Source organism: Lepisma saccharinum, chromosome 5, assembly GCF_977018435.1.
Source record: "Lepisma saccharinum chromosome 5, izLepSacc3.1, whole genome shotgun sequence".
NCBI lineage: Eukaryota > Metazoa > Arthropoda > Insecta > Zygentoma > Lepismatidae > Lepisma > Lepisma saccharinum.
The window spans coordinates 2,276,628-2,303,815 of NC_139233.1; the positions used below are offsets into that span (position 1 = coordinate 2,276,628).

General features: G+C 41.4%; 1 protein-coding gene across 1 annotated transcript in view; it reads left to right on the plus strand.

Moving 5' to 3' along the window:
- Positions 1-12,658: 12,658 nt before the first annotated feature.
- LOC145987603 (carboxypeptidase B-like) overlaps positions 12,659-27,188 on the plus strand; it is a 69,922-nt gene continuing 55,392 nt past the window's right edge. Inside the window, exon 1 of the mRNA XM_083121970.1 lies at positions 12,659-12,814. Coding sequence (XP_082978096.1) covers positions 12,717-12,814 — 98 coding nt within the window. The 5' untranslated portion in view covers positions 12,659-12,716. The remainder of the gene's footprint in view (positions 12,815-27,188) is intronic.

Genomic DNA, 27,188 nt, shown 5'->3' on the forward strand with positions numbered 1-27,188 from the left:
GACGAGGAGTACAAGCATGCTCAGTCTATGTGGGTCAAGTTGGGTTGTCGAACTTTTGGTGATTACCACGATGCATACCTGAAGCTTGATGTGACGCTTCTTGCCGATGTGTTCCAGGCGTTTCGGGCGACTGCGATAAACATTTACAACCTGGACCCTGTATATTTTTACAGCCTTCCTGGACTGGCATGGTCGGCCATGCTCCTGCTGACTAAAGTTAAACTTTCACTTATCTCCGATGTTGATATCATGCTTTTCATCGAGAGAGCTATCCGGGGCGGCATGGTCCAAGTGTCGCAACGCTTCGCACATGCCAACAATCACCACATGGCCACTGGTTACGACCCCTCCCAACCATCAAGCTACATCATGTACACTGACGTGAATAATCTTTACGGGCACTCCATGATGCAGCCACTCCCAACAGGACAGTTTGAGTGGGTTGATCCTTTATACCACGACATCGAAAAAGAGTGCGACGAGTTTGGGTTTTTTGCCGAGGTGGACCTTGACTTCCCCGAGAAGCTGCAGGATACATTCTGTGACCTTTCGCCTGCTCCGGAATTCAAGTGTCCACCTGGCTCGGATCAACCGAAACTCGTCATGGACTTGGAGCCCAAAAAACGTTATGTGCTACACTACCGGAACCTCCAGTGGTTAATACAGCAAGAGGTCTCGGTCAAAGCAGTTCACCGCGTGCTCTTGTTCAGGCAGTCTCCATGGTTGAAGCCGTACATCGAACTGAACACCAAACATCGTACTGCTGCCACTTCGGAACTTGATCGCGATTATTTCAAATTAATGAACAATGCGGTATTTGGGAAGACTATGGAGAATGTGCGAAATCGCGTTGATGTGAGGTTGGTGACGAAGAAAACACAGTGTCGTCGACTTGTTGCAAGCCCGCTGTTCAGATCTCGAACAATTTACAATGAACAGATGTCTCTGATTCACATGAACCGGGGCGAGGTGCTACTCAACAAGCCCATCTATGTGGGAGCTGCAGTTTTGGATCTGAGCAAGTTGTGCATGTTCGAGACATATTACGACATACTACGTGCACACTACAACCACAATATCTCGCTCCTCTACACAGACACAGACAGCTTGGTGTACCATGTTCGTACGGTCGATGCGTATGGTGATATAGCCAAAGTTCCAGCTCTTGTCAAGCTCTTCGACACATCGGGCTATCCCCAGCTAAACCGGTATGGAATTCTGCCCCGGAACAAAAAAATACCCGGCAAACTCAAGGACGAGAAAGACGGGGATGTGATTGTGGATTTTGCTGGACTTCGTGCCAAAGCCTATGCGATCCGGGCTGAGGGTTCTGTAACAAAAAAGGCAAAGGGTGTAAGCAGGCAAGTGGTTCGGGAGCACCTCAAGTTTGAGGATTACCTCGAGTGCCTCAGAACAAAATCGCCCATTCTACAAAAAGAGCATCGTATCCAAAGCGTCGATCATGTGCTTACAACTAATATTGTCAGGAAAGTTGCTCTGGATGCACACGACGACAAGAGGTGTATTCTTGAATGTGGGGTCCACACACTTCCGTGGGGCCACTATCGCCTCCAAACTAGTAAGGCCTGCCCAGAGTGCAACAAAAAATAATAGGCAATGCAAAATAAAAAAAATCAATTTTAATTTACTTCAACTTCCTCGATTACATGCATAGCACAGCAAAATTAAACTTCTGGGAAACTGCTTATTGTAGTTTGTACTTGTGTATATAAAATTCCACATTTCTTATTGTGTGCTATTTTTTTTATTTTTTTTTGTATCTAAAACTGTTCAGTCACTCTTTCATTCTTGACGTCATACACAAATGTTTTCTCTGCAATAAGAATGACGCTGCACAGAGTATCTGCAGGCAAGGCGTCGTGGAACTCGCATACGATCTTTATGTTGGTACGATCGTTGACAACCACCTGCTTCCTCTTAGATGTGTTGATGACGAACATGGGTCTGCGAGCTATGAACTCGTTGGGGTTGTAGTACACGTCCACATTGCTGGAGGTCACTCTCTTGTAAGCTGTGTATGCCTCGTAAAGTTTCAGGTAATCGTTGTTCGTAATGTTTAAGTTATAATTCTCGCGTGGGAAAACTTCATTCCTGCCATTTTTGAGGTAAACATTTTTAATTTTGCAATTATCAAACTGGCTAGAATCTTTCTCTTGGTTATTATCTTTCCCCGTCTGGAAGAGCACAACCGTAAACTCAGGCATATCGTACCGGATGCTGTTGAACTGCGTAGTAACATCAAATTCAAAATGGCTGCCGGAAGCAGGTTTCTGCACGCACTGGTAGCCGTAAAATTGGATGGGTACTTGGGGGTTCTTCAAAATGTCGGCTTTGTACTTGAGACCGTAATTAGATTCGTATTCCACCACAGGGATGCGCAGCTCCATGGACTGGATGACGCACTTGGCAGCGTCGGGTAGTGTGTTGGCAAGTGCTGCACCGTCTGCACCCAAGGTGCTGTAACGCATCAGCACATCGTTGTCGTTGGCGCTTCTGCGAAAAGTGACGCGTAAACCACCCTTCCACATAATCTCCGTGTAGTCGGAGAAGAATCCCGGCAGCAGACGCATGGGAAACAGTACTGTGTGGCTTTGAGTTTTGATTTTTGTATCTGCTTCGAATCCCCCTGCCTGGTAGTATGCCGCATCGGTCTTGGAGAGTTTCAGTGTTCCCACAGCTGTAGAAGTAATCCCAGGGTAGTCAACCCTATCGATGACGGTGCCATGCTTTCTAACTTCCACTTGCGAGAACAGATGCGGCACAAAATTGTCCACAAGTCTTAAATTTGCATTGGCGTGGAATGCTTCGCCGTTGTCTCTCTTCACCACATCAAACTTGATATACAAATCAGCTCTGTGAGGGTGAATAAACCCATCCCCGACGTCCACATCGTATTCGATCTCCCTGTTCGGTTCGTTCAAATTGGCAAACGTGCGACGATTGGGTGGGAAGGACTGCAACTCGTAACTTTCGATTTGCTCCATGATTGTTATTTATTATACGTTAATCTCCACGACGGCGGTGGTAGTAGCTCCGGCAAAATTCACCACCTCCCCCTTCTCGTTTGTCACTGCCAATTCTATGTTGTCTATGCGATTACGAGATATGGGGAAGTATATCGGTGGTGAGGGTGTGTATATAATCGGTTCCATGAATTCAGAGTTTGGTTTGAACGTAGCGATGATACCTGTCTGCTTGTGGCTGCCTGGGATACCATCCGAGGATTTGGTGATCATGCCTTCTGCCACGTTGCAATGTATGTTCAGAGTCTCGATGGCTAGAAATTTAGGAATGTTGGCACCGATGTGCTTGATGCCAGGTTCGAGCTTTGTGTTGTTCTCGAATCCCAGAAGCTCTCCAACAGTGCCTAGGTCTACTGTTTCCGTAGCAGACACAATTTCAACTCTGTGAGTTACAGAATTTTGAGATAGCAGTATATTTCTTGGCAATTGGGCTTGCAAGGTAGACAGATTGTACTGTCCTGGCGTGATAACTATTTTTTCATTTCCAACAGTAATTTTGTTATTGTGCTCCGTGACATTGGGTATCAGGTACATGCTGTAGAATGCACGAAGAGCAATAGATTTAGGATAGATGATGTCGTCATGCAACGCGAGTTTCAAGACCGAAGTCTCGCTGGTGAGATGGAACACTCCCATGGTGTTTTAGGTACCACAATGCTTTCTGAAAATGTTCCACTGACGGGTTATTTATTTTAGACATGTATGCGAGAACGGAAAGGCATAGGTGGCCGCAGTTAACATCGGTGAAACCCTGGATGCGTTTGTCATTGTAGTAGAGGTTGGCAACACTAAGATACTTCACCAACCTGGCAGGCGGTGTGCCACCGAACGAATCGAAAACAAATGCATTGTCATCGTCAATTTTGAGGTAGCATATCCAATGTGTACCAGGATTTTTGTAACTGTCCAGGTTGACCACGCCATACTCCTTTTTCTTCAAAGCAGAGGGTAGAGAATCGGACATGAAAACACCCCTGAAGTTTCTTATTCCCAACGGTTCGATCAGAGATTCAATATCGAAGTTGGACAGGGCTTCTTCTTTTTTTTATATTTCTTCAAAGCATCGAGGTTGTTTTTTCGCTTTTTGGTCACACCTTTCCCCTTCTTCTCCATAGCCAGGTTGTGACGTTTCTGTTCTTCCAGCTCGGCCTTGTTCTTCTTCGAGTCGATGACGGTTTTGGCGATAGCGGCACTGCCTCCTGCCAAGCTGCCCACTGCACCCAAAGCTGCCAAGATGGCCGGAATGCTGAATATGAAACCTCCAATCTTCTGCTGCTTCCGCGAATGCTGCAACTTTTTCAATTGTGGAGTGCTGAGCAGCAATTTCATTCCGTGTCCTTTGGACAAGCATGAACGTTTCTTCTCGAGTTGTTTTTTGGTGAGTAACCCATTGAGGGCACCCAGCGTTTTTAGATTCGAATATGGTATCTGGTACACAACGCCCTTGGGCTTCATGATGTATTTTTTTTTTACGATATGTTATTTTATATATGTTCAGAGATTTTTTGTTTTCCCTTCCGTGTAATTTTTTTACGGTATGTTATTTATATATACTTTGCAGCTATTAAACAAATTCGATTATGTGTTTTGTTTTCTTACCAAGAAGTTCTTTTGTCCCCTTGTATACGATTCGAGTTGTGTTCTCGATTAAAATAGATAGCTTCTCGTCGGATAACATGCTAGCGTATCGATCTGGTAAAAATAGACTGTATTGTCCGTTGAGCAACAGACGTACTTTAGGACCAAACTGGGTTGCAACAATTGAACCGGAAGTTATTGCGTAAGGTTTGTCCACTTCCAATTCCTGAATTTTTATATATTCGACTGACAAATTTAGCATTTGTTTTAATGCCTGGACGTCACTAATTTTTTCACTCATATCGAAGAAATATTTTTTTGGTCTCGTAGATTTTTTTACAGTGTGTTATTTATAGAAAAAAATTTCGGCATTGTCTAATGCGATGAGGTGATCGATGATCCTGCTGGTTTCAGCATTTGAAGCATACCAGTCGTCTGTATATCGTCTCCTCCCCTGTCTCCACTCGTGAAGTTCGTCTATTTTATCAGTCAATTTTTCATCAGCAGCCCGAAAAAAAGCATAGGGGGGAAGAAGAAGATTTTACACCGCTTATTTTTCTCAGATGATCCAGAAGTAGCATTTCACAGGGCAAGCGAAATTGTGGTGTTATTTTAACTAAATCAATAAGCCTCGTGACTATCGTTGAAGGTAAATGTAAATATTTTGTATAACACTTCTGTTGGTAAGTTGCGTAGATATTTTTTTTACTGTATGTTATTTAATTACAGCCCCCACCCCAATTTTCGTTTTGTATTCATGGCAATGGTCGTGCCCAATGCTGCAACCCTTTCTCCCAGCGAGGCGTTTCTGCTGACGAGTCTCCCGAACGCGGCATGCTCCAATTTTCTATCAGCATCGTGACGCGCATCTAAATTCGTATATGTGTTGTAAGCAATGTCGTGATCCTTGCATGCAGCATCCAGCAGATTTACCCCCTTGTCTCCTCTCTCCAGTCGCCGTTCGAGTTGGGTACCCGGTCCGCAGTATTGGTAACCTGGTAGGTGCATCTCGAAGGGTAGCTTGTTGATGATGTCGTTCACGAGACCTCGACCCTCGGCCACATTCCATAATTTGGGAGGCAGGGTGTTGATGATTTTGATAAGGTAACCTATACCTTTGTTGTCGTTGACAATAAAGTTGCTAAGCTTGGTGCTAATCATGTCCATGATGCCCACCTTCTCGTTGTGGAAGTTGCGATTCCCTGCATTCTCTTCGCCTGCGATAACCAGCAATCGATCTACAAGCTTCCTTACGTCGTCTACCCAAACAAACTCTTTAGGTAGGGTATTGTAGAGTTTGACACCGCTGCCAGTTTTAATTTGGTTCCATATTGGCTTGATGAGGTTCCTGTATTTTTCTCCACTGCTTGATTTTACGCGATTCTGTGTTGCATCGTTGTTTTGGTACAGGGCATCCGTCATGATTAAAATTTCTGTGTAACTTTGGTAATCCTCGTCTGTGTAATCTTTAGGTTGCTTTTTGGTGATAAGTTCCCACAGGCCCACAGTGCCAGGATACCTAGTCCAGCTGTTCTTCTCGCCCAAATTAATTTTCACGTCGTCACCTTCGAACGTAACTTTTGACTTTCCAATTTTCCAAACCACACCCTCGTTAGGTTCCACAGAGGGGTACAATCCAAACACCTCGTCCTTTTCAAATTTCCCGGTGCTCAGGTAATCTCTCGCCAACAGACCTAATTCAACTACCTTGTCCGAAGAGGTACTGCCTAGAACCTGACGTCTCAGAGGTGCAGCTCCAAGTTCGAACGGGGTAGTGTGAATACTGGATATCGGTGTAGGCACAGCATAATTTCGAGCAGCAAGTGGCACGAGCTCGTTGATTAAATCTTTATTTTGCTCGGTAACATCTTTGATGTCTTTACCTAGTCCACTTATAGCATCAATAATAGGTTGGTCCTGTCGCTTTTTCTCTTCGTAAATTCCGCGATTCTCTGATTTCCAACCCCTGAAGCGTTTGGCCAGGTAGTCGCGCAGCTTCAAGTTGTCGTCTGCGAGTTTGCGTTTCATTATTTGTTATTTATAATACGTCAAGACGTTTCTTGTAACGTCGCAACGTTTAGAAAGTTGTTTATTTTGTTTCTGTATTTTCCGTCATTGGGTTTCCTCGTCATGTCTATCGTGGCGAATCCGAAATCATCTTGATTCCAGCATGAAGAGCAAAATTTGGAAAACTGATTGTAGTTCATGTCCCCGCCTACATAATCATCGTAAGCATGTTTTAAATTGGTGTGGTCTTGACGAAACAAGCAAATAAAATTAGCGTTGTCTCGGAGAAGCTGCTTGGGAATTTTAGAAAAAGTCTGAGCAAGGTAGAAGCAGTCCATGCCTCTGTGCCGCCCCTGTGTAAAAAAATTGCGAATTTCGTTATGGTTCTCCAGGATGACATCGTCGAAGACCACCACCGAATTTTCATGGCAGCAATCTAGTGGCATTACTTCGGAGGCAAAAGTAGCTATGCTCAGCCCTTCGTACAGTTTTGTCAGCTGTTGATATTTTGCTTGCTCCAAACTTTTGGAAAAAACATACAAGTACCTGTTCTTCCAATCTAACCAGTCGGGAGCAAGAAGAAAATTATCAATAAGTAAAGTTGTTTTCCCACACCCTGAAGGTCCGACAATAAGGCAGCGAATGTTGTCCGGCAACAGTTCGCCGTTTTTCCTAGCCTGACGCTCCGGGGGAAAATCTGGCAGTCGCCTCACCACATCCCAAGCACCCGTTACACAATCACCTCGTTTGCGTCGATCCAACTTTTTTCCTCGAGTCCCAACCATTTCACCAACAGTTTGTCACCTTTTCTACGTAATACTTTTTCGATAAGATACGTATTGGGGTATTTTGTTTTAGAGAGTTCCTCCTTGTAGAATCGCCCTTTCAAAATTTCGTCGCGATTATCTTTTATTATATACGTGTGACGGTTACCGGGTAACAATCGAGCAACGGTGAAAAGTTCTGTACTCCAGTTTTTGGTAAAGCCTTTTTCAAACATGCGCTTAAATTTACTAATTCTTACTTGGTCTCCAATTTTGAATTTCGGTTTTTTGTTAGTGGGCCGGTACTTGGGGCAATAAACAGTAGAGATCAGTCGTGCCTCATCAGACTTGCTGACATCGGCAGGCTTCATGCGTATCGTGCTATGCAAACTGTGATTATAGTCGTTTACGAGTTCCGGAAGCACATTGACCCACTTGTGGTTACCTTGAAGCGTGAATCGTTTCCACATGCGTGTTTTGAGAGTACGGTTAAAACGTTCCACTATGCTGGCTTTGATGTGACTGAAAGTCGAGTAATGTTGAATATTTTGCTTCTGAACAAACTGTTGAAATATCGAGTTGTAAAATTCCTTTCCGTTATCCGTTTGAAGAAATCGAGGTCGCCTGCCACTTTCATTGAAAATAGTTTTGAATGCTTCCATTACGCACACACCTGTTTTAGCCTTGAGGGGCAAAGCCCACGCAAATTTTGAAAATGTATCTATAACAGTAAGAAGATACTTGTATCCTTTGTTGATTTTATGTAAATTTTTTAGGTTGCCGCTACTCATTTCCACAAGGTCAGCCTGCCAAAGGTCATCCACGCCTTTGGTCACCACCGCCAGTCGTTTGTAGTTTCGTCGTGCAGGTTTATGTAGCTCGTTCACGATACCCTGCCTAGACATGGCGCGAAAATAAGAATATAGCCTGGATGGGATTTCTGGCTGCAGACAATGCTGGGTTTTCTATATACAGCTTGTCACCTATTTCTATGTCGATAATTTGAGTGGCATCTTCGGCATAGGCAGTCTCGCGACTTTCGGGGTGTGTGAAATCGACCAGCTCAACTCCTCTTATTTTAGGCTCATCGCCAATGTTCGTTATGGTCATGATTGGGTAGTGGGTTGCGTGAGGCAAAGACCAGTAGGAAACCTTGACGAACTGAAGTGTGCCAGCGAGGAAAAATTGATGATAGGCTTTTGCAGGAGTCAACATGTAGAGTTTGTAACCTGGATTGAAAGGGGAGGAGAACTCTCTGTTTGGTATGCTGTACAGTTCGATGACAATCGTAGACTTGAGATTGTCGATGCTGGCATTTAGAGTGTTTACGTTGGTTCGAACCTCAGTCTCCACATCCTCCAATCTGCCATTCACCGATTCCAGGTGTTCCTCGATAGCATGAACAACAGTGTCGTAGTTTGGTTTGATCTTTACATCGACAATAAGGCTCTTGAATTTTTCATTTAAGTCATGTAGTTGGGTGCTGAAATTAGCTATAGTCGATTCCTGACTTGCCTCGATACTCCCAATTTGCTCTTTCACGCTGGCAATAATCTGCTGCAGGCTTTCTACAAGCGTCAACTTGGAGCTCTGTATTACAAGGTCATGGACCTGGGTTCTAATTTCCGCAAACAATTCATGCAGCTCGGTGATGTTCTGGTTGGTAGGTAAAGTCGCGACAGACCCCCGTATCGATTCAATTTCGGATTGGATGTTTTTGATGTCGTCGGATTTGAGTATTCGGTTGAGAGTTCTCTTCACGCTTTTCAGTTCCTGAGAGGTAGGCAGGGTGGCCACCGTGTTTTGGAGCGATTCCAAAGCTTTTTTCACCGCGTCCAACTCGGAGGCATCGGCAGCAGCACGTATGCCTTCTTGCAGTTGTGTTATGTCATCCTGGGTGGGGGTAGATTGCTGCAGGGTTTCCAACTTAGTCTGTATGTCGTCGATCAAGTGATGGAAATGAGACAACTCGGATTCTGCATTCAGATTTTCCAGTTTGGCGATTTGCTGTTGGACGTTGGCCAGTGTATCCCTGATGCCCGGCAGTTTGGTTTCCAGCTCATCGTGAACGTTCGCCAGATCATTTCTAATAACAGCAAGAGCATCCTCAATATGGGTTATGGTGCCTTGCAGTTTCCCGAAATCCTCGTAGGTCTCAAGTTGGAGTTTGATGTTGGCCACGCTACGGGCAATAGCGTTCAGTTCGCTGGACGACGGTAGATTGTTGATAAAATCCTCCAGCGTTTGGAGTTTAGTTTTTACTTCGTTGATGGCCGCATGCAAAGCATCCGTTTGAAGCTCAGCCTTGATGCTTTCCAACGTAGGGATTTCGAAAGATTGAAACTGTTCGCGCAATTTAGCAATACTAGCGTTCACGCGATCGTAGTCGTCTTGTGTTTTAATGCTCTGGATGATAGTTTGCAGTTCGGTCTGGATGTTGCTTGTTTGGTCCTGCAAGCGTTGTTTCAGCTGTTCAACGTCTGAGGTTTGCGTTTGTTGTAGCTTCAGAAGTTCGTTCTGCAGATTGCCCACACTCAATGCCAGCTTGTCGAGATTGTCTATCGATGCAAGGTCAGTGTATTTTTGCAGCAGCGATTTTAGCTCTGCATCAATCTTGAGTACAGGGTCCAGGCACTGAGACTGCAAGCTGGCTATCTCGGTCTGGAGGCTGGAGTTGAGCGTGGACTGTAGGGCCTGCAGGTCGCTTCGCAGCTTTTTAACCCTGACGTCGAGCATAAGAAGCTCGTCGCCATGGTCGTCGCGTTTCGTGTGGCCAAAAATATCGTTAGGCATTGTTATTTATTATAGGATAGCTAATTTTCATTTCTATGAAAAGAGGGATGAGTTTGTCATAGTCGTCCAAGAGCTCTATATACAGACGATCGCCAGCAGATACATCGTACGTAGTGGCACTGTTCATCCTATCGTGTTTGATGCGATAGATGTTCCTGCCAGAAGAAATTTTGGCCTCTCCTTTATTCTCGGGATTCATGTCAAACTGCAGTTTGCCGGAGATGGGGAACTGGTAATAATTCAAGTTGTTGTTGAATATGTAGAAAGTCTTGCCCACATCCTCGTCGTACTGGGTCAGAATGCTATTCAAGTGTATAATCAACAAACCGTTGAGTTTAGATAATAGGGAGGGCAACAGGTCCAAGCTCGCAGGTGGCGATGGTGCGCTTTGGGCGAATACCTCCATAGCCTGCTTCCTGAAGCCAAACAGGTTCATAGGCATTGTTATTTTATTTTATATTTAGCGATTCGTTTCGAGCCTCAAATAATGATTCGAGCGTCAAATGATAATTCGAGCCTCAAATAATAATTCGAGCCTCGTCAGTCCTGCCACTATTTGTAGGTTAGCTTAGCCAGTGAAAGATATAGTGGAATCTTCGGATGGGTTGGCAAAACCCCCTCAAAAAAACTAAAAAATTATACACCGTGAAAGGCTACGCCGAGAAACACTGGGGTTAACACCCAAAAAGCTACGCCGAGTTGGTAACACTGCTTGTGTGAGGTTGCCAACTCCCCTCAAAAAGCTTCAAAATATCAGTTGGTGAAATTTTCGTGGGGTGAGTTGGCAACACTGAGCCCCAAATGATGATTCGAGCCCCAAATGAGGACTGTGAACCCGGTATAGTGTTCTACTCGCAAAGAATCCAATAGGATAGACCTCACCAAACTCTGGCTCTGTCCGAAAGGTACAAAGTAGATACTTGAAGTATGGTATTGACGGAAGTGACGTCACCTAGTACAGTTCGAAAGCGTCAAGAACAGAAGCACACAAGTACGTAGCTCGCAGCACAGATGGTTGATGACTAGGTCACGTGATATCCACACTCGTTGTTAATTTGTTTAAAATCGCGGGATAGAAAGCCAGCAACACGGGTTAAATATACGTTATGGGTCAGCAAGTTGTTGGTTAAAGTGCTTCTAATGTGTGGAAATGTATGTGTAAGAACATTTGAAAATGCTATGTAATATCTATAGTGAAAAACAAGTGTTTAAAACGCGAGGAAAACAACGTGTCCTCAGTTTTATCTGCTGATAGTATTTGGCGCTGCAGTCGAAGTGCAATTCGAAAGACTTTCACTTCCAGTCCACGACCGCACTGCAAGAGCATACTCGGAGGATGCTCGCTTGAAATATGGTCTTGCACCTTTCGGACACGGCCTCTATGGCGCAACAGATCTTTAAAGCCTGCCAAGCGGCTTTTCATGCGTGGTCCTCACGTCGAGTCCAATCGCCGCTGTTTTCTGGCTTTCGAGACTACTTTTTTTCTTTTCAAGTAGCTTCCCAATTGTGCTCGCGATATTGGGTCAGCACCGAAATTTTAGGGGCTCCCACCGGGAATCGAACCCGAGACTGCTCGCAGCCCTGAATAGGATAGAGAAAAGTGCAATAATCAAGTTATGAATATCTTAATCATGCAAAAATATCATCAGTATGTAATAACTTGCGAGACAACCTTTATTAAGATTTTATTATAGAAAAATACAATATACAATGTTACTATAATATGTTAACGAGTCCCCATGTGTAGGGATATTAATATATTGATACAAATTATCAGCCGGAGAATTTAAATCTGATTGTACAAACTCTCCAATCAATGAATAGGTTAATGCATAATCTCCATTGTTATATTGCATTGTAATGTTCGATTGTCAAATCCAATATCACAGCACGTATGCCCAAACATGTGATTCGTGGATAAAAATTAATCTAAAGCGTTAGTTCCAATCAGATTTCCAACTAAAGTCCTCTTTCCTTCTTTATTTGTGTGAGCCAATGTACGTATATTTCCAATATTTTATAAATGTTATTGAAACTTCAATTTATACATAATGAAAGCAGTTCATACGTAGGTTGTAGGGAACAAATAGTTTTAAGATCTTGATGTAAATAGTAGAGTTTAAACACGCATATTCATTTTTTTAAAAAAAATTACAATGCCACTAAGCTATTTTTTAAGAAATAATAAATTGAAACCTTGTAATCAATGTTACAAAAACGACATGTTCAATTGAAAACATTTATGTGAGCCCTTGCACAATAAAAGTCGACAGGAAAACATTTTTATCGCTCACAGAAATGAGCGATTGGATGCAGAACAAAAGAAACGACATTATGCCATCCCGTAAGACAACGATTCATAGAGCTAACTGCAAACAGGAACGTAATAAATGCCAATGTCACATTACCATATCGCGAAGCACCTCACGCAAATTATAACGCCACATATTAAATTGGATAGTTAAATTCAACTACGAGCGGTCCTCCTGCGAAGCGTGTAACACCCTTACAGCCGTTACAAGTGTACGAAATGCGATTTAGAGATATAGCAACCATGAACCTCTCTCCGTTACTCCTTGCGGCTATCTTCGTGTCTTCCACTCTGGGTCAAGTTAAAGTCTACGACCAGTAAGTACACTGACTGTTTAGATCGGTTCTTAAAGTGGGTGGAGTTACCGTGCAAAGGGGAAGAGGTTGCCAAATGACGAGGGACACTTGAAGAGGGCGTCATTAGTGTATTTTGTTGTGATACATGGATATGCACATAGCTACGAGGGTTAGTAAAAATGTTAGTTGCACTAGCATGAAAGAAATAGCGTTTGGAATATGGAGGACGGTTACTGTACAGTCATGGTTCTGGGTTGTAACGATTCCATTGAAAGTTAATGGAATTGTTATGACCCAGAAGTGTTCGTGACTACTTACATGAAAGTACACTACCAAAACTACATTTCTGCATAATCAAAAACTCTGTTCAATGGGCAGTTTGATATTATGCACGTATCCCCCTCGCAATTGAAGCATGATAAATTCCGAGAAATGCTTTCCAAAAACCATTAAAACCTCTTAAACTGTTACAAACCGTATTTGTTTTTGTGTATCATTATGCGTAATTAATTATTTCATATTTTGGTGTGAATGAGTGTGTGTGATCTGGCCAGAATCACATGCTAATTAGGGTTAGTTATTTTAAATTGTAAATCGACGAGGGAGTTGGTATAAATATGGCCCCTCTGGCAGAGGACGGAACAGGAGACAGCAGGCACGTATCCAAGGGGGGGGAGGGCTCGAGCCCCCCGAAAGTTTTCGGTTTACACTAGGTAAAATGATGTTTTCGGTTTCTTGTGGTGTGAAATAAATTTGTGACGATAATTTAAGGAGAGAAATAATTACCGAAGCAATACGGAGAATGTTCTGTAACCCTGTTATTGATAATAGCACGTATTCAAGGTGGGGTACATGCGGCTCAACACCCCCCCCCCCGGAAACTTTTCAGTTTACACTAGATATAATTAGATTTTTGGCTTCTTGAATAATGTGACAATAAAATAATTATCGAGGCAAGACGGAGAATGCTCTATAACCCTGTTATTGTTAATAGCACGTATCCAAGGTGGCGATCAGGGGGCTCGAGCCCCCTCCCCACCGCGCAAGGAATTTTTTCACTTTATGCTAGATAAAATTAGTATTTTGGCTTCTTGAATAATGTGACGATAATTTAAGGAGATAAATAATTATCGAGGCAAGACATAGAATGTTCTGTAACCTTGTTTTTGTTAATAGCACATATCCAAGGCGGGAGGATCAGGGGACTCGAGCCCCCTTACGGATTTTTTTCTGTTTACGCTAGATAAAAATAGGTTATTGGCTTCTTGAATAATGTGATGATAATTTGAGAGTAAAAAATAATTATTGAGACAAGACTGAGACTGTTCTATAACCTTATAATTCTTAATATCACGTATCCAAGGTGGGGATCAGGGGGCTGGGCCATTTACCTCCACGTCACTGGAGGTAAATGAGTAAGCATGGGAGACGAAACATTATATGAGCTGGGAACGGAAGGGTTTCCTCTGTTTATGAATTGTTTCGCGATCCAGTTGTAAGTCGAGAAGACTTCCTTTGTTTCGTGCCGATACATGACAAGACTACCGTGACACAATTTTGAACACTTGCGAGTGCTTAGGCCTGAATATGAACAATTTGGTGGGTTTCAGGTTTTATAAGAACTGCAAACATGGGAGGACAAGACACATTAGTGGTGTTCAGACTCTAATCCGAAAGAAATACTCGAGAACTGCCTGCGTCCAGTTCGCAGACCACAGTTTGAATCTCGCGTTGTCGAGTGGATTGTCCATCCCGTGCATGTGTAACAGCTTCGTAAAAACACTCAAAGACGCCAGGAGATGTTTTGATGCCTGATGAGAAGAAATGGACAAACACACATACTGAGATGGTTCCGGCACACAATGTTAATGCATGGAAACGGAGGAATCTAGTGGTAAAAAAATGTTCCGATTTCACGTACTGATTAAAATGGCAGCCTTAAACAGGGGCGACGATTTAGAGCGGTGGTATTCAACCTGGGGTACTCGTACCCCTGAGGGTACGCGAAGACTTTTTAGGGGGTACGAATAATTTAAAATAATTATATATAATGAAAACTGTTTCTGACAGAGAACTTGAAAATGTAATAAAGGGAAGCAAAGAAAATAGACATTTCTTTGTCAACATTTTCCTAAAAGTAAATATAAAAAAGGGATCGATCGAGGATTTCATGTTTCCTTTCTCCTCTGTCTCGTTTATTTATATATATCTTCCCTCCCCTCTTTCTTCCAATCTCCCTGTTTCTTTTCCTCCCTGCCTCCCCTTCTCTCTCTGTCTTGCTTCTTGCTTTTCTTCCTTTCCTTCCCCTACTCAATTTCTCTTCCCTTTTTTCTCTCTCTCTCTGTGGTTTATTTCTCTTTCTTGCTCTCATTCCATTACTGGTGCTTCATATTCTTTTCTCCCCTATTGTAAAGGCTAGAGCGTGGTTCTGATCGCATCACCTCCAAAAAAATGACCTGAGATCAAGAATGTGTGGGGGCCCTACTTCCACATCCCACTGTGTGGCGCAGTTCAATGTATTTGATTTGATGTTTTAAGTCCACTTTATGCACAGTAAGGCTACTCGGGACGGGGCCTACAGTTTAAAGTGGGCTCCGAACCCCTTGATTGCAGTTCAATGTACACAGGGAACTTGACGGAAGAGTAAATTTTAAAATAAAATTATCGTAAATTGGGACTTTGTGGGGGGAATTTAGGGAACATTGAAATTGGGGAGGGGGATAGAGAATGTGCCTGCGGGGTTTCAAACTTTTTGCTATCGTGGCTCTCTTCGGCTGCCAAAATCTGCACGCGCCTCCCCTCAGTAATAGTAGATAATTACGCGTGACCATGAAAGACCAACACAATATCACATGTGCTTATTTACTGTTGAATACCAACGTGAAACTGGGGAGCTACGAATGAGTATAACGTAATCTGGCTATGGAACACCTACAACAACTGGGGTTCGTCGTGCTGACCACACGGAACCGCCCACTTCTGCTGAGGCATATGGGAGTGAGACTGACAGTCTGTAGGTAGGCCTTGGCCCTCAAGGGTGGTTGTAACAGGGAAAGAAGAGACACACAAGTAATGAACGTATAATGTGTGATTAATACATGTGTTGTACAAATTTTTGATGTTTGTAAGCTGGAGCCAATTCAATCAGCGATACAATATTCATGAGGAAAAAGGCGTCAGTAAGAAAATCTGGATCATAGAGAGTGGCGTGCCCTGGATTTTCGAAAGGGAGGAGTTATATATACTTTTTCTTGCTAGTCAGCTCTCATTTTGTCATATTTTCCTACCTTTGACGTTCTTTTTTTAGGAATACTGGCAAAAGTGGGGTTATAACCCCATCGACCCCCCCCCCTTGGGCACGCCACTGATTATAGATATTACTAGCAGACATATTGATTGCAATGTTTAGCAAAGTGAGTCAGTGGCGTCACACAGTTACATATTTGGAAATTGTAAAACTCACCTCATTGTGTTTATTTATTGTTGATCAGTAAACTTTACTTGATCACCGCCATGGCTGAAAATCCAGTTTCACACACATAAGATGTCGCAAAAGGAAACAGAATATGCGAAGCCTTGTTACTTAACTCTTAATCCAAACAGAGCTCAAAATTTCAGTGCTGCAGAAGCACGTTCTTCACTGTGTTGTCTCCCTGATCCAGTGCTTTGTGTCCTGTGGAAAGTACTTTTCGAAGTGGAGATGAAGTTGTGGCAAGTGTTTCACAAACACAAATTTCTTGAGTTTTTCTTTTTCTTTTGTGCGAAATTATACCAGGGAAGAACACCAGAGGCTTTTCTTCTGCACAAAAATATCATTTTGACCTCTTCGCTAGATGGCAGTTTGATCGATTACACGAATCATAATTTATTTAAAGCTAGCATCCAGTAATTAGTTTAAAATAATTTTAGACTGGTTTCTATATTGAGTTAGAAATTAATTGTACCTATTTTTGTACTAAATAACTTGGTAGTTCGTTCAATCATTACCTTCTCTATCTGAAAGCCTGATGGCTTGCTCCATGCACGTGACTAAGCGTCATCAACTGGAGGCGAGATAGCCGCCATGTTTGATTTGCTTCTTCGAAATCAATGTGGGACATTTTTAGTGAATATGGAATTGTAATGCAAATTTAAGAACTGTAATCTAGTTTACATGACGTATAAATATGCTTAAATGTGCAAGAGGTATGGTGTATAAGTGTTGTGTGCTCAATTGCAGAGGCAATTATGATGAAAAAGGTAAGAGTAACGTTCACATTTCTTCAAGAAGTTGCTGAAAATGAGAAATGTTTAGGGCAAGTCCATGTGATTTGGTTCCTACGAAAAGATACAAGTTAAGTAACAAAGGTTTTATACTCATAAATAAATAAGAGTAATAGTTCATCATGTAAACATTTCATGTGTCCGGAATGGGCATCTAATATACCTACTCTTAAATGTGGTCATGTTTTATCTCTTGTCAACAATTTTTTTTAGAAATATCAAATAATTTACCCTGAATTACAAACATTGGTTAACGTTAAGATTATTGCTTATGATTGCAAATTAATTTGTTTCAAGATTTAGTCAACGTTTAAAATATTAGCTACGTTCGTGTCTACCAAAGCAGTTTGTTGCTGCACATTTTATGCAAGCATTCGATAAAATATTCATATTATTTACACAAATTTTCAGTTTCAAAATATGCTTAATGAAAGAAACCTATACAACGGGGCAAAGTTGATACATGTGTACATTTACATTCTTATTTTATCCCGCTTTATGCTTCTTTATGCTAATCGGAGGCTAATGGAAGATATGTTGTGCATTCAAATACAAGGGTGCGACGCGTAACAAGAACTTCGATCAAATATTCGTGTGTAAAACTATCCAGGAACATATTACTTATGTTTCAAATACAAATGTTTTCACACAGAAAGCATTTTGTTACCTGGCTATGTCAATATGAACTACAAATGTATTAAATTTTATAAAACTGTTTCATATGAACTGCTTTTTATTTTTTGTCTTTGTGAAGCTTCAATGTTCGTAACTTTGATTATTAAATCAGTGATAATGTTTATTGTTTCATAATTTATTAACATTCTTCACGATTTTATTAACAGTGTAAAAACAGTGTAAAGAAATATTCCAAATGTTTATTTCCCAAGTGAACCCTAAGATCGAAATATTAATCTGCTTTTTTTTTTAATTAAAATGTTGAAACTCGTAAGTTATTGTCACAGATCTTACTATCAACAATGAAAAGATTCAATTTATTTATTATCTTCGGTTAATAAAGTCAATAGGATCGAAATTATAATGTGACAAATGATTTAGGTTTAGTCTTTATTCACAGATATGTAACATTGCCCTTGTACAAATTTCTTTCGCTTTTGCTGAAGGGTTATATAAATTAAGTTTTTGTATTGAGATTGTATAGCTACGCAGAATATCTACATATCTGGTTGATTAATTTTGGGTAAAGTTAAAGACAATTTAATTGATTAGGTAACTTGGAAAGTTTACGGTCAACCTAACATGAGGGGTTCTGATTTATCAATTGATTTTACATACAAAAGTTCATACAAAAGCGGTTACGATTGATTGATTGATTGATTTTGTTTATTTTACTTCGCGTTTTGTGCCTCTTGGCTAATTTGCGAAGATGGGAATGAGTGATGAAATGATGAAATTGATGAATGGACATTCACAAACAACCAAGCCCGACCGGGATTCGAACCTGGGACCCTTGGCGTCGCAGCGCGATGTGCTAACCACTCGGCCACAGGGTCGGGCAAAAGCGGTTACGAGTTTTACTGTAGCTGACAAATATTCCCGATAATATTTTTCAAAGATATACAATGTTTAAATTTTTCTGCCAGGAAGTTTCAGTTTTCAACTCTTTCTTTGTGCTATAGTAGGAATTTTTGTTGTGACCATAGTTACTTCCTGAATGAAAATTTTGGTGTAAATATTCAATATTATACTTTTTTTCTTCTAACTATATTCGTCTGGAGGGTAAATGCCAAAATTGAACTTCATAAAAGAAATAAATATAACTTAATTCTCTACGGTAAAATTACGACAAGGGGTTTCCAACATTAAGACGATCGCCTCCAGATGATGACGTCTTGACTGAGCGCTGTGGCCTGAACCTCAAGATGGTCTTGGTTCAATGAACTATTCGTGAGCTTAAACGTGATTCGCTGATGAGATCACCACATGAAACACGTCGGCCACGATGAAACAGCAGAGTGGTTGTGGAAGAATTCGGTAGGTGGCTCTAGTCAACGTCTCATACGCACGGTTTGAATGTACCAGAGATAAAGGATCAGAAATCTTGGGTTATTCTTGATTATACTATTTGCACTGATCTCAGTGCTATTTTTCTTCTCGACACAGTTCGCGTACGTGTTCTTTTCAATTAAAAGAAAGTTTTATTTTGTGAACTGAATTAGATTTTCCAGCTAGCGGTTCTACTGTAGTGATCATCACAGAAACGTATTGTTTTAGTGCTTGGTGTTAAACAGTGCGTGACACAAACACTGAGCAATTATTACTTTTATCTAATCAGAACCAAGGCTGTCCTCATAAAAAGAACCGTCTGTGATATCAAAGTAACGTCTTAAACAATAACGCTAATTTTTTTTCAGCGCTCCCTTCGATAGGGATAGATGACACAACCAAAGTTCAATTACTTCTACAAGTGAAGTAAGATTGTATTAAAAATTTAGGGGTATGAAGTATGTTATACTCTGTGCTTGAAATATAATGCGTATATGCTTTTTGAATCCCTCGTTTAACAATATTCCGAAGTTCTTTAAATTTCTCATGATGTTCAGCGTGGGGAGCGTTATTTTTCCATTTTTGCCTTTCCAGCATATTACACACTACTTCCCAATAACGCGGACATTCCTTCCTACCATGCAGCGGCGGCTCTAAGGGGAGAGCCGCCGTGCCATGGCTCTACCCTCAGAAAAAGAAAAAGCACTTGCTTTGCCAAAATATAATTAAATTAATACATTTACGAACGAGGAGATTCGAATCTCGTAAGCGTTCGAGTTTACGGCCGCCTCAATTCCTGCGCCGCATGCCCAGCTGTTCTCTCACTTGCTCTGGACAGCATAGTCTGGCCTGTGCGCAGAGGCATGCGCGGAGGCATGAAAAAGTCTCCGCAGTTAACGAGCGAGGAGGTGGTAGGCCAGTGGTAGGCTTAAGATAACCAGCTGTGCCCCCTTTTCGGCTGGCACGACACGAGAGCTTTCGCATTGTGTTGACATAGTTGCAAACTTCACAGAGAAGTGACTAATCCTGACAGATTTGTAATACTCGTTGGAGAAGTAATTCGCGAGAAAGATATTTTCCTGCATAATTGGCAAGAACGAACGTAATATCTTCCCCCAAATTTATATAACCATTTAGATAGATGCGTCTAAAGAGCCATCCAGACTTTTTTATTATCGATTTCTTCCTTAAGAAAAGATATATCCCTTTCTCTCACGCACACAGACACTCATGTGTTGCAACTGGCGTTGACAACATTGAAGACATTTTCTGTACAAAAGAATTGCCTAAATATCAAAGGGAATTCGCATCACTAGGGGATCGACTCCGTGTCTCTATTGTTCAGTGTTTTTCTTTTTAGTGAAGTGAAAGTGTCCGACGGTGTGTGAAAGGAAGGGTAGTTAGTAAAGATGAGTCAGATTAGAGCATTATTACATACACCGTTTTCCAAGGTACTATACGATATTAAATTAAAAGTTAAACAACTTGGCTGTTTCACGCCAGATTTAAACATCAATTATATTTAAAAATATAAAAAAAATGGTAAAGGTGACAGGCGTCGAAATTTTAATAGTCGCATTTATTTCCTAGAAACTCTGGCCGACCTCCGCACAGGACGACGCCAGGGATTGCGGGTTCGAATCTCGGCCTGGGCATCGGTGTTCTTTGTCAGTGTTCACTCATCCTTATCTTCGCGATTAGCCAAAAGTAGTACAAATGCGAAGTAAAATAAACCAATCTTAGGAAGTCTGAATTTTTGTCTGCAAGTTTAGTAAACAAAGTTCCATTAAAATTACCTCTTTCATTAGATTTCTATGACATATGCTAGCGATAATTTTTCGATTTCTTGATTACGTTGGAACTACCCATCATACTAACTGCCAGCCGCCACTGCTACCATGTGATAGGGACTTCGGACAGATTAAAAGATTGGTTACACGGGTGGACAGAATTTACACTGTAGAACAATATAGTGAGTTAATGCTAAAAGCATCAGAGACCAATATTTTTCTGTAATTCCAGTATGTAGGGAAAATATCAATGTTGCATCATGGTGGCCCAAATATTATAAGAAATCTTGTCTTTCTGTTGAATCATATGGAAGACATATTTCAAAGAGTGATAAGGTTTCCGTCCAAGTTAGTCAATTCAATCACCTGTTTTATGATGCCAGTATGAAGGTAAGGTTATTGCAAGATTTTTTATTGAAGGACTAGTGTCACGTACAATTTGACATCAATTTGCCAACTGAAGAAGCATACCGTGAGAGGCTTCCAATTGCCATAAAGAAAATGGAAGACATCAAGAAAGTGGTAAAATATGTTCCACAGATGGACTTCTACAACGAACTCTTACAGTGGCCTACAACATCTATAGAGAACAATCGGACAGATGAAATGGAAGACAGCGAGTAACGTTTCATGTGTTAGCCAGGGGCGGCGCCAGAACTTTTCGACCGGGTGGGCAGAAGCTCCATATTGATAGATTAGGGTGGGCAGTATAAATTTAAGACCATATACGTATATGTGCATGTAAGACGTATATGTATCCCCTCTCTCTTACACTCCCGATTTTCTTCTTGCTTCTTTTCCCTTTCCATTTCAGGTTTTCCTCTTCATTATTTTCTAATCTATTGTCGCAACTTGTTCAATTTTCTTTCGTGTTGTCTCTGATGGACACAATTATTTCAACGAAGTGTTTATCCATGCGCAGCCATACTTTCACAGTCACATTCTTTCATACACTCCTCACAAAAAGTTTGGAATATTGTAACGTTAGACAATAGGTGATAGACACGGGCATGGAATGCAACAATATATGATACCTGTTTGGTGGGCGTTCTCGTCTTTAAGCCGACATATGCCACCGTGCCTATCACCTAATATATTAATATTCCAAACTTGTGCCTAATACAACAATATTGCAAAATTTTTGTGAGGAGTGTATAATGAAACAAATGTAAATTAGTTATAAGCTTGTGTTGCATCACATTTTGCTCTTCGTGAACAAAAAAAAGGCACATAATTGATTTTATGTATTCGGCAACAGTGATATAAAGTGCAATGGTAGACAATCGTGACGTTTCTCGTAATTTAAATGCATGTTCCTGAGCATAGTAGTTTCATCGTATGAGTTTTTGACTGAAGAGTTATCTCACTCCTTGGGGGTCATTTTTCTTAGCTTCCAAGGTTTGTACAATTGACAAATCTATCTGAATGTTTGCAGTAGGGGCGATTGGGTGTCAACATTTGAGGGGCAAGGGCAATATACTTTATTTTGGTAGAAATGGCTTAGCATAAAGAGGTCATAGTGCGGGGGCAATGCAATGCGCTTGCCCACCCGTGCCCACCCCTGTCGCCGTCCCTGCGGCAGGACAAAGCGAATGTTGCGAGTGTTGTATGATCGACCGGCTGAAGACGAAACAGTGATATAAAGTGCAATGGTAGACAATCGTGACGTTTCTCGTAATTTAAATGCATGTTCCTGAGCATAGTAGTTTCATCGTATGAGTTTTTGACTGAAGAGTTATCTCACTCCTTGGGGGTCATTTTTCTTAGCTTCCAAGGTTTGTACAATTGACAAATCTATCTGAATGTTTGCAGTAGGGGCGATTGGGTGTCAACATTTGAGGGGCAAGGGCAATATACTTTATTTTGGTAGAAATGGCTTAGCATAAAGAGGTCATAGTGCGGGGGCAAAAATGCCAAAAAGTGGCAAAATGTGCCGGGGGGGATGGACTGCATCCCCCACCTCCCGCTCCCCCTAATCGCCGCCACTGAATTCTATTCAGTGGCGGCGATTCTTTCTTCTGCCATTCGTGTCACATGGCCTTCCCATCTAAGTCTTCTTGATTAAATTATTCTAATAATAATTAAAAAGTCGAAATAATTTATTGTTTGCTGGAGGAAGTAACGCTAAGATGATGTTTTTATTTGTTTATTTGGAGATTACTTTAACCATACCCAGGCTGGGATATATATATACGTATAAGGAGGCCCGGAGCTGCAGTCCTCAAGTTCACCCTAAATTCTGATCTAATCATGATCATACCCTGCATAATTTTGAGCCTCCTAAGTCTACTAGCTGCTTCTAATCATACGCGTAGAAGTATTAGTTATCACAGTTTTTTTGTTTCAATAGCTCTAGTAATTACTTTCACTTTCTAATGACAAAATTGGCTTTTTATGGGTTGATAATAATGTGGTTGAGTGTAAGAAAAGGCATGATCCTTAATTTCCGCCACAAAAAAATAAGAGACAAATAAATAAAAAATTAATATGTGAACATTTCTAACATAGATAATATTCACAAGTAAAATAAACATGTTATGAACACCAGAATACACTTATTTATTGAGTCATTCACATATCTCCAAGTATATGTACTTATTGAATTTGATTGGGTGGGCAATCGGGTGGGCACAGGAATTTTTGGGTGGGCGCTTGCCCACCCGTGCCCACCCCTGTCGCCGTCCCTGGTGTTAGCACAGAAACACTTCCATGAAAAAAATGCGATGTTTGGAGTAATGTTTCAATACTTTATTGTTTCGCATTGTACGTTACTCTAATGTGATTTTGGTACATTATTATATTGTATTTCATGACAAAATATTTTTTTGTAATAAATATTATTCAACACACATCATGTTAATTTACAAAAAGGTGATGTGTGTCCATAATTTATTATTTTTCTGCCAATTTAGAGGGAAATGCATATCAAATATGAATTTGTAAGAGCTAACCAGTTTTTGCGTTTTCTGTAAAGTTTCATTTTTATCACATATCACCTTTTTGCATATGCCGATTCAATTCCGATCCGATCGCTTATCGTCGAGTTCAACCGTCAGTCCAGAAGGCGCCAACATGACTCAGGAATCTGTAGAGCAAGATAGCGCATAACGGAAGAGAGGGGAGAGGTAAGCGAGTGTACGGGGCAAAGCAGTGCGCGATGCAGCAAACGGCTAATAGCTGCAGTCGCGATTTCCTCTCGAATCCTACTTGCGCAGACTTGTTTTGTTTTTTTTCGTTTGCTGCAGAGATTCCCGAGATTGAGAGTAGTATAGTCGCCACGCTTGTAAGCCCCAATGTCAAGTAATGTCTCAGCTCGAGTTGAGGAGACTGAGAGACAATGAGATCGGTTGCTTGAGTGAACGACTGCTGTCGCTACGTGTAAGAGCAGTGGCGTGCTCAAAGGAGGGTTGGTGGCTGTCATAGTACTCCTTTGGCCAAAACTGCTAAAAAAAAGAAGAACGCCAAATATAGGGAAAATGACAAAATACGTATAGGATTAACTGGCAAAAAAGACGACGATCATACATATTTTACGAAAATCCTGGGTGCCTATGAAAAACCTTCATTTAAAACAATGTTTCGGAATAATCCCACGAACAGTGAAACTAAAATGTCCAATTCTCTAGATGCATGTATCTCAGGCGTTGCGACGTTTTCTGTTTTCCAACTTTGTTTTCGTCTCCTTTCCAGCACTGTTCCGCAGAAAATGACAATTAACAACTATTTTAATCTTCGTGTCATTTAATTCGATATCCTGTCAATAAAAGTGCAATTAATGACTTAATGACTCATTTGCTAAGTATTGTTAAAACATTTACATTTCGATTTCGAAGCCCGAAACATTTGCTCCATGTTTTGTAAGCTTTTCAATTTGCCATTATCAGAGTGTACATTATTGCCAACTCGGTGATCTGTGTGCGAATTCTCAGGGACAGTTTGTTCTTCACGATATCTAACACTGTTTGTTCAAAGCTGCGGATCATGAATTGAGAATCATATAATGTGTCAGACGGGTGGCTTACATTGTTCTTGGGGGGGGGGGATCGACCCTCAAAGCTATACTCGACCAGAATTTGTGTCCATATTGACGCTTTGGTTATTATAGTAGATCGCTTTTCAATCTCTTCCGCAACACTCCACCCTTATCAAGCCGCTTCTGGCGAAAAACCCAAATAAACAACTAAATAGGCTCGTTAGTCCTGGGTTCCCATCCCGTTCCTCACCAGAGCGCTCGGAACCAAAGAATCAATCACAGGCAAGAACTTACTGAATTAATGTTGCAGGGTGATTTCTGAAAACTCGCAGAAATGGGCTTTATACAGGGTGGGAAATAACCTTTTGCTAGGGGTCCCCAGTAAAAAGTAACAACAATTAAGAAATTATGGTAATACCAAATGTTTACTACGACAATTGTGTTTACAAAAACAAAATTAAAAGTTAGTATGTCCGCCGTTTGCTTCTCTCACAGCACGAAGACGATCAGGGTAGGAGCTCAGAAGATTCGCAAACAGTCCGTATTCCATTCCATGTCACGGAGGACTTGTTCCAGATGTGCACGGAGTGTTGGCCGGGAATGGCGGTCCGGTCCGCGTTCCACTACCATCAAGGACTCAACTGCGTCCTTCAGAATAGCCCCAAAGAGCTCAGCTGCATTCAGGTCCGGTGATGCACCCGGCCATTCAGAACTGCTGAAGAAGTCAATGCCACTTCGCCGAAGAAGGTCTTGGTTTTAGCATTTGCCTTGAAGCAAGGTGCTTTGTCGTGAACTAACTTTAAATTTTGTTTTTGTAACCACAATTGTCGTAGTAAACATTAGGTATTACCATAATTTCTTAATTGTTGTTACTTTTTCCTGCAGACCCCTAGCAAAAGGTTATTTCCCACCCTGTACATTTATTTACAATTCAACAAAACAAGGCTCGGATTCTCTAATTTACATTATTTACATTTCTCTAATTTGAGGACTGTAGCGTGGGAGCTAAGCATCGGCGGAACCGCCTCGGGATGCTCTTTCTCATGGAAAGCCACTGGAGACGGAAGATCACTCTCCCTTCTGCTATCCGTTTCACACACACTCCCCTGTCGTCTGTCAGAGGCGATATTTATACTTCCTCCCTCGTCGCATGGGGGAGGACTGAAAGTTCAAATCTTATTGGCTCCTTTATACTACACTGAACCAAGCATACAGAATTATACACAAAAAAAAAAAAAAATACTATTTGTAACAATATTGACGCTTTGATTAATATAGATCGCTTTTCAACTTCTTCGGTAACTGGCGACGAGCTTAATGAAATTTACGATGCATATTATCGGTTTTAAAACGTGTCGACACAAATGTAAGTATTCAAAATTAAGCTGTGAAGATATGGTGCGCGCTCCCCCCCCCCGCAGACCAAGAAGGAAGTGATATGAAATATTGCCCTGAATATTGATATTGATCGTCAATCTTGCCCTCCCCTCCCACCTCCCCCAATATTTATTAGAAGTTGGCACTTCTGCATAATATTGATTTCCCAGAATCGGTGGATTATTGAGGGGGTGGTAGTAGAGCCCGATCTAATAAGGACAAGTTGAAGTCGACAGCAATCCCCCCCAGCCCGGATACATAAAATTACCCAGGAGAAGGCGCTTTATTCACAGACTCTAGTTTATTTCACCTTAAAAAATCTGGCTCCTTGAAATTATTTTTAGCTTGGTAGTGTCTGCTGCCACGTTCTTTTTCTGCTGTAACCTCAAAAGAGACATGCGCGTGGGAGCAGACTCGGTCTTTGTTTTATCGTGATTTCATCATGCTATGTATGCAATTACGTCTGTAACACATACTGTGAAGTTTTAGTGATTACTTACACAAAAATGTTTTAAGATTAGGTCCCTTAGCATTCTTCTAATAATAATCCTAAATACTCTCGTAGTTAGGTTAGGTTCTGTTAGCATTAAAATAATATCGCTAAATGCTTTCTAAAAAAAAAAAGTTTCTAAATTACCTGTACATTCATTACAACTAGTCATAAACTTGCATTTTTCTCGTCTTCATCTGTTCTTAAGATTTGTAACATCCTCTTAGCAGACGAATTACGTGGCAGGAGCAAATTTGACGCTTACCGCGCCTGCCAGCAGACTCGGCGTTTTAGCTTCATTTAAGGTGCTCTTTTTGATGATTCGGTTTGGCAACACTGTTGGCCAGAGCAATAGATGCAACGTACCTTTATTAGGTAGGCCATTCCCGAGGTTCCGAGATTTTTTCCCATGATTCTGTGCGCGCTATGACGTCATTAAGAGGACAGAATGGAACTTACTTCGTTAGTGTATACGGAAGCTTGAGATAAATGGGTCGA